We start from the raw sequence: 8797 nt of genomic DNA, 5'->3' as shown, positions 1-8797 counted from the left end.
ACATTGTTAACGAGCGTGAATCATCATCTTTCCTTCTAGTGCGGAATGAACCAACCCGTAATGCGAATTCAATTTGCGGAAAACAAAATAATCGGAAAGAAGTCTCATAAACAGCCAAACAATATGCCAAATTCTTGGGCTATGCAAAGGCTATAATTAGATATTAGAAATTAATTAATTTGTCTAGAGGTAGGCAGTTATGCTGCCATCTCGTATTAAATTTAATAATTATAAATAATTAATTTTTAATTTAGACATTTCTAAAATTTAATTTGGAATCGGTCATTAAATATAATACTGAGATGGCAGCATGCCATTTCAGTATTATATTTAATGAAATATAGCAAGGCAGAAATTAATTAATTGACTAGAGGTCAATTAATTAATTTCTAATATTTAATTATAGCTTTTCCTAGCCCAAGAATTTGTCATATCGTTTGGTGTGTTTATTATATATATAACGGGCGATGGTTGTTGATGTTTATACGTAATATGTTTGAACACAAGTTTGGAAAATGTGTGATCACGAGCGGCACTAAGATGCTAGCGGAACGAGTGCTAAACACAGACTGATAGAACATGTGCACAATCCGGGACTTCCCCTCTCCTCGTCGCTCGTTATCGTTATTCTACTTTGATCGTTAAGCGAGTCATTTATAACGTGTTTTGCTCGTTACGCGAATTACGCGTTATGCGATGTTACACTGTATTCCTTTTTACATTTCGATCAGCAACACCGGACATATTAACTAGTGTAAACATATATCACATTGTAAAAATAATAATAAAATTAAATAAAAATACATTAAATGTGTAAGAAATGATTTGAAAATTATTTACTCTCGTTTTAATCATATCAAATATTTTAAAAACTATTCGAATAGCATTTGTCGATGTTAGATTAAACAGTAAAAAAAGAAATGAGTATATTCTGTAAACAGAATAATACAACACTCCATCTAAAACCAATATTGATTATTTTCGATAACAAGAAATTATTGAAGAATACCACATAAATTTCAGTCTGCATATAATTAAAATTTGACTGAAGAAATTTCTAGTGACAAATAAAAATAAATAAAATAAATTTTTAAGCAATATGCAATCTTTTTCGTCTTTTAACGTATTGAGATGTAATCGAGATGTATTGATGATAATGATGATAATGATAATAATACAATAATAACACACGCAAAGCCCAAATGGTTAGGAGATGAAAGTTAAAATTTGGTACACAGTTAGGGCTGCAAAATTTTTCATTGAAAATACCATAAACATTTAGCTAATTTATCTTATAACATATAATTAGGCTGAAATTTAAAATAAAATTGTAGACCTATAAATTCCCTCTGTCGTCCCTCCGTTCCTTCGTCCTTCCTTAATCTGGACAACGGAGTCAGATGAAATCTGAGACGAGATATGGGAACCTTATGTGCAGGAAGCCCAGAGTAACTACATAAAAACATTCGATATAAACTGGAAGTCACGTTACTTTGATTAAAAATTTCCTCTGAAAGCAGTTAATAGATGACCGGCACGACTCTGTTTTTAAAGGAAAAGTATGATATACAGGGCAAGCCACTACTAATTTGAGGTGGAGAGCATATACTTTAAATTTAAAAAATAAAAAATATGATTACAAATTGCAGTCCGGCATTATGACAATATCACAATAAATAATTGCTGTTTATTGTGAGGACCGGGTTTAACCCGCCCCAAAATCTTTTTTTGTTCAAACCCCCTCGTGGGAAATTGTAGAAAAGGTCGAAATTCAAAGGATGTGCAGCCTTCCGCCGTCGAAAAGCTCTTTCTTTCTCTCCGGATCCAAACTGAGTCACGGAGATCGAATCATCAGCGATTCACCAACTATCGCGATTGGTGATCGAAGATAACGTGACCTGGAGTATATAAGGGGGAAAAAGGCTGATAACGGGGTCGCTGAAGGTCCGCATAAGACGCACGTCCCGAGAATCGAGGGCCGAAACCCGAGGACTCCGAAGCCCGCCGACGACGAGCCGCCCCGACTAATCCTCCTGCTTACCGCCACGACCGGAGAACGACCGATCCCCCTGCTTATCGAGGCGATATTCCTACGATTACAGCCGATATATCCTAGGAAGAGATATGACCCCTAAATTTGTAAACTCTCTCTCTCCCCCGCGGTTAGGAACTGGACGCGTTAGATTTTCTGTATTTGTTTATCTGTCTAAATAAATCGTTATTTGTTCTCATCATGGTTCCGTTATTTCGAATATCGCCTTGAACTTATCGACGAACCCACACGCTTTTTCCACTCGACCTGACAAATAATTACCCAATCCCGACAAGTCGGGATATCATAAAAATTTAGCCATCCGTGACAGTGGGGTGGGTCTTGCCGACCTGTTCGCCGAAAAAAAAGAGGTACGACTCCGTCTTACCTCCCGGCGTTCCCACATTATATTCATAAACCAGTGTCTTAAATTAGTAGTCTAATTGTTTATTTGCGTAATTGAGAGATGAAAAATTGAAATAATTAGAATATGTCAATCTTATATTTCTCTGGAGAATTTTTAAATAATATTAAATTATTAATTTGATAAATATCAATATTTTGACACTCACTTTTTATTTGTATTGGAAGTTTACCATTTGTTTTAAAAACATATGTGATTTACATAGAATAAAAATTATATTATAGCAAGTAAATTTCATAGTATTTGTGTATTAACAAAGATATTTCAGGCAATCTCTCCTTTGATCAGCTTGAAGAAGTTTTATTTTTATGACATGTCGACCATTAATAGGTTAAAGGTGAAATTATGATGTGTTACAATGAAAGTTAGTTAATTTCTATTATGCATAATCGTCATTAAGTACTTTCTATTTAAAAATGGACATAATTAATTAATTTCTACTTTTTAATTATAATTTTTATCTGTGATTTCTTTCTTCATTTTTATTTATGAATTTAATATAAATGAATTAAATATAAATTCTATTTTGAATAGTTTAATTACTTTGTATTCATGAGAGAATGGGTTTTACGAGGAATTAATTCGTGCGTTGTACCATGTCCTCGACTTCTGGAACTCATATTTCGTTCATTTTCCACTTTCAGTCTTCTATCTCAATAGAGAGAAGCTGAAAATTTGAGGACTTAAGTCTGCTAATGCATTTTAATTAATTATGTTTTAGTCTGGCCTTACCCCATAATGTAGATTTCATTAATGTGCTCGTGTAAATGCATGATAATGATGCCTAAGGTGAGATGGTGTCACCACTGCCATATGTATATTTATATTAATCTAAACTAAGTCTTTAATTAATTGTGACAAATAGGAAAAAATTATTGATTTAAGTTATTTATTGTAATTACTAAAGCTAACTAATAGAATTTTTTAGTTAATTTGTGCTTTGAAGTTATTAGGCGGACCTTCTCGAGGAATAAGAATCTTGGATTATGTTTTCACTAAAATCTCAATTTTACAAGTGAGTGATAATATTATATTAATTTAAATAATTACATTATTGATTACTTAATCGATTTTTCTAGACGTTCGATAGACTAATTTCTGTTTTTTCAACTGTTAATGAATTGAAAAATACAAGAAAGCTGAGAGTTTGCGTAAATATTAAATTTTTATATTAACTGATAAAATAATATTTGACAAAGAAGTTACTGAAAAGTTTTCTATAAATAATTAACAAATTCGTTAGAAATGACATTTTGATAAGCTTTAATATTTCAATTCTGAATGGCTATTCGTTAGAGCATCACTCTAATTGCACCATTGATTAACGAGCTAGAAAAAAGACGAGCAAAGAGAACTGCTAATGAAGATGGTGGAATGGCTTTCATCAATAGTCTGCATTAATTCTACACCTGTATAGTGACTTTATTTTCTACGGGTATTGAGAGAAAGAACGTCAACAGATATAGATTTAATAACTTTCTACAAGAATTACATTCAACACGGTTTTCGAGTATCCTATTTTCATGCTTTCGAACGGATTTATATAGCAATCCTGAATTAATATTTCTTTTCTACAATTTTCCTTTAGATTACATACATCTTACATGAGTAAAATTATACAAACTTCCTAAAATTTCATCCTCTATGTTTCAGCTAGACGTAATTTATGTCAAGCAGCATCCATACGTATGATGTTGCATAAAACTAAATGTCTACAATAAGGTGCATATGTATATGCACCTGTATACTCCTGTATACTTGTGGCTCTGTATAGGAGTAAGAACAGATTAATTTTGCTCGGTATAAACTGCATATAGTCAGATTTTCAATAATGTTTATTACAAGTAATTATAATAAATTGCGAAATAAATGATTATATTTTAATTCTGTAGCATTCCGAAACAAAACATTAAATGCTCTATTGTTATAATTATTTATTATAGATGATACTAAGCATATATTATAAGTAGAATAATTCTAATTAATACATTTCAATTAAATTAATGAATATAATTAAGAAAAATTTCTACAAATATTAAATAATTTTATTATACTCAATTGGATGATATTGGAGTTGCTTTGATTAATATTGAATCTTTCTCACGCATTGAAAATATTGAGTGTTTCACTTCCGATCTCTATAGAGAAAGAGAATATACATTTGAATTATTATATAAATTATATTATGTAAATAAACTATAAACATATATATATTTACCCCACATTCACATGCATCAAATACGAAAGATCTAATCAGATTAGCCATGACCAATTTCATGACTGTTCGTGCCATTCTGTACGCCACACAATTTCTGGGTCCTGCTCCAAAAGGTTGATAAGTCATTGGGCTAATATTTATTCTATTTTCAGGTGAAAATCTGTAAAGGCATAAATTTATTTTATATATTTTTCATTCTGTACCGTATTAGTAGCGTAAATTATGATATTCAACAAGTCACACCTATCAGGGTCAAATTTATCTGCTTCGTGCCAATAATTCGGATCTCTATGAAGAATTGCCACCGGTACAAAAATCGCTACTTGTTTTGGTATGGTCATTCCTTTATATTTGAAATCCTGCTCAACCGCTCTGCTAATATTTCTACAAAATATTTCATAATGAGTTACAAAAATATAGTTTTTCTTTTGTCTTTACGAAACTTACATAACAGACTGTGATGAAAATCGCAGTGTTTCTGAAATAGCCTGGTCCAAATACTGAAGTTTTATGAGATCTTCGTATTGAATATCTTTCTGTAAGAGTGATGTAGAATCTATTTAATTCCGCTGTAAATTTGAAGAAGTTAATTATAATCATCATTAAAGCCTCCATATTCTTTCATACTATTAAACTGATTAATGTAATGATATAAAAAATAACATTAGGCCACATATTGGCTTCCCATTCAACTAACATTCCAAGTGCAAAGAAAATTACGAATTGTTATTTTGTCAAAAGAAACATTTTCATGAAAACAAAACAAAATTAAAATTTCCAGCAACGAGTTGCATAACTTTCCCGGATAAACTTTAAAATTGTGTATCGTCATCTGTTATGAGATAAAATTTAATTTAAAACTTTTTATATTATTAATTATTATAAAATGGCAAAAAGCTTAATTTTAAGAGTACAGATGAGTTTCATAATAAAAAAAAAGCTTGTAAATGCCAATAACGAGTCAAAATCTTCATTAAGTGTGATCTCACTTCAGATACTGTACTAACACACGACCCCTTCTATCTCCCCTCCTTCTCGATCTTTACTCGCCAAAATTAAACAGCCTCAATGCCCCTAATACACCAACTTCCCCGCAAAAATTTAAAAATTTTCGACAAAAGGCACAGAAGTTATTAAACTTTAAATCGTATGAACAAAATTGCACCCCCTGCATACACACCAACATCCCTACATACAGAAAAAACCCCAAATTTTTGGCATTTCTCGACGTTCCAATGTCACCCGAATCCAAAAATGTAAAAATTTGGGGAATAATTTTCTGGCCGATTGCCATACTTTCCCTCTAAAAGTGATAATGTACTAAATTACATTTTTTTCGATGTGATTATTAATTTCCAGTCGAATCCTATCTTGTCTTTTTGAATTATATGCAAGATAATACGTGTAGCACTCTAATGTTAAGCTAATGGCTTCATACCTGTAAAAATTTTAAAGTATATTAATTTTCATTTATATAACTTTAAAAACTATATACAGTATAATAAAAATATAATAACCTTGCTGTCAACAGCAGTACAATGTTAACAAGAATAGAATCGCTGGTTAATTTTCTGTCGCGATTTGTCGAGCTTACTTCAGCTCAGTGGCGTAGCGTGGGTGTCAGCCGCCCGGGGCGGAGGAAAATTTCGCCGTCCCCTTATTTAGGTATTTTTACAAGATATTATTATTTATTGTGAAATTTTGCCGCCCCCTATAAGTGCCGCCCGGGGCGGACCGCCCCTGCCGTCCCCACTACGCTACGCCACTGTTGACCAGATATTTAGTTAATGTTTAATAAACTCATACTTGTCACATCTTTAATTAGCCATATTATAGCCCGATATTTAGGCGATCGTTTGGTGTAACATTAAAAGTGCTCAGCAAATAAACACATAGAAATAAAACACCTTAATTTGTTGCTGAGAAGAATATATTTGAAACAAACGTTTTCAGCCTGGTTAACAGGCCATCATCAGGTTAAAAAAGGAAACGAAAATGGAACAGATACGTTTCATGTATTTAAATCAAAATTTAGAACAAAAACATTTTTTAAAAATATCCAAGATAAACGGAAGAACATATAAGATTAACACGAATTAAAATAAAAAATATCATAAATCTTCCAATAAACTAATTCTAGTCCGAGTTTTTAGTGCACTTTTTAATCATGTACAGTACTTCCACGCTGACGGCAGGCTCTCAGCACTCTCATTTAAACATCCCTCATGTAGCCTACTTCTATATATTTCCATCTTCTCCGCCGTCATTGATAAAGTGGGGGAAGATATAGGTTTTATAATTGTTGCCTCGTCCCATTTTACCACCGAACCTTGGACTTGCGACATTTGCGACAAAATTGTAGCATTGGATCCTTTTTTTACGTTATATCTATGCTCTTTTAGTCCTACTGCCAAGCTTCTGTTGGTGACGACTATATAGTCTTTCTTAACATTTAGTTGGATGTTCTCATAAGGTACTTTATAGACACCTGTATTTTCTTCTGTTCTTATTCTGTCTTTATCGTTCCTCAATATCTTATATAAATTGGGGGCTCTTTTTAAAATCATTCTTGCTTGTTTTCGATTAGCAACTTCTTTCATAATACTATTCAAATTACTATTATATGTTAAAATTGGAACAAAAAAAGTTCCTTGAATGTGCACTTCTTAGACATTAATATCAAGTTCATGGGAGATCATTTGTCCACCAGCGTGTATATGAAACCTACTTACACCCCACTATATATACCCGCACAGTCAATGGATCCATATCGATATAAAATGGCCGCTTTTCAAACTTTGATAAGAGGAGATTATTTGTATTGTGATAGAATCGATGACAGAAATAAAGAAATTAATAGGATATTGCAAGTAGCCCAGACCCTAGGTTACCAAAAAAAGCACTATTGTTGGATTACTCAAGAAGTATGAAAGGAACGAAGAGAAAAAAGGCTTAAATACCGCTCCCAATAGGCGCTTGAAGTTTACATATGACCATCCTTGTTAGTCATTGATTCTATTTAAAAACTCATGTATCCTGTTATTATTTCTCCATAAAATAAAAATGTCATCCACATATCTACAGAGATGTATAATATTTTCTTTAAAACCACGCAGGACTCTTCTTTCTAATCTTCTAACTACTAACTCGCAAAGAATTCCAGAGAGGGGACTTCCCATCGGAACCCCTCTTTTCTGCCTGTACATTTGACCAAATTTCTGTCATTGACCACTTTGCGACTGTATTTGTATATTAATTGTACTGTACATATTTTATTTCTTGTATTTTATTATCTGTGTTCATCATTTTGTATTTTGTACTTTAATATCCATCTACTGTATTATTCCCTATATTGTATTTTATTTTGTACCTGTATCTGTATCTTACAACATGTTAACCCATCTGTACTAATTTTCATACACTTCTATTGTTATTTTAATTCTGTACCCTCTGTTCATTATTGAAAATGTAACATTGTAAATATGTTCTGGTTTCCACCTGGTTATATGTCTATGGCACCAGGTATGTACTGTACCCCAGTATTTTAGAAATAAATAAATCTGCATCTGTACATTTGACCAAAAAAGTAAAACAAGATTGATGGCATACAAGGCTAGCTAGCTCTTCTAGGTCTTGGGTGTAATTAAGCAACTGTGGTTTGTTGTTGTACATGAAATTCAATAATGTCTCCACACAAGATTCAATCATTACTGAAGGATACATGCCTTCATAATCCAAAACGGTCGCTACTTCATCTTCCATTAAAGAAATATTTTGTACTTCATTGACTACGACAAGAGGATCTTTTACCATCAGCCTATTATCTTCAAGTTGTGAGGATAAATATTCATGTAATCTTTTTTCTAAGACAAAGGTGAGCCCCCTACATTTCTCTACCACTGGTTTTAATTCGTTTCGGCTTTGTGCGTCTTAGCAAACGCAATTAATCTTGGAGCTCCTGAGTTTGGATTGTGACATTTTTTCAGAAAAGGTAAAACGGCAGCAAGACTTGAGCGTTCTAACCTCTTGACTCTTCTGTCCAAAGACCCAATAATCTTGTCATCAACAATGTCACACTCGGTCTTCTTGATGTAAGCATGTAATTCCTTCTCAAAAGTATGCC

At 32.5% G+C, this 8797-nt stretch overlaps 1 protein-coding gene across 1 annotated transcript; it reads right to left on the bottom strand.

Annotated features, from left to right (window-relative positions):
- Positions 1-4223: 4223 nt before the first annotated feature.
- LOC136971225 (cytochrome P450 3A15-like) lies at positions 4224-8487 on the bottom strand. Its single transcript, XM_067265698.1, has 8 exons — positions 8345-8487; positions 6911-7278; positions 6192-6273; positions 6004-6112; positions 5122-5210; positions 4918-5058; positions 4675-4834; positions 4224-4594 (listed from the first exon to the last, which is right to left on the bottom strand). The coding sequence occupies exons 1-8, from the start codon at positions 8485-8487 to the stop codon at positions 4511-4513; spliced, it is 1176 nt and encodes a 391-aa protein (XP_067121799.1). The 3' UTR covers positions 4224-4510.
- Between the last annotated feature and the right edge of the window lie 310 nt (positions 8488-8797).

Source organism: Centruroides vittatus, unplaced genomic scaffold (assembly GCF_030686945.1).
Source record: "Centruroides vittatus isolate TY-2023 unplaced genomic scaffold, ASM3068694v2 contig_1050, whole genome shotgun sequence".
Taxonomy (NCBI): domain Eukaryota; kingdom Metazoa; phylum Arthropoda; class Arachnida; order Scorpiones; family Buthidae; genus Centruroides; species Centruroides vittatus.
Note: the sequence above shows the minus strand (reverse complement) of the source record. Positions and strands in the feature narration are given on the sequence as shown.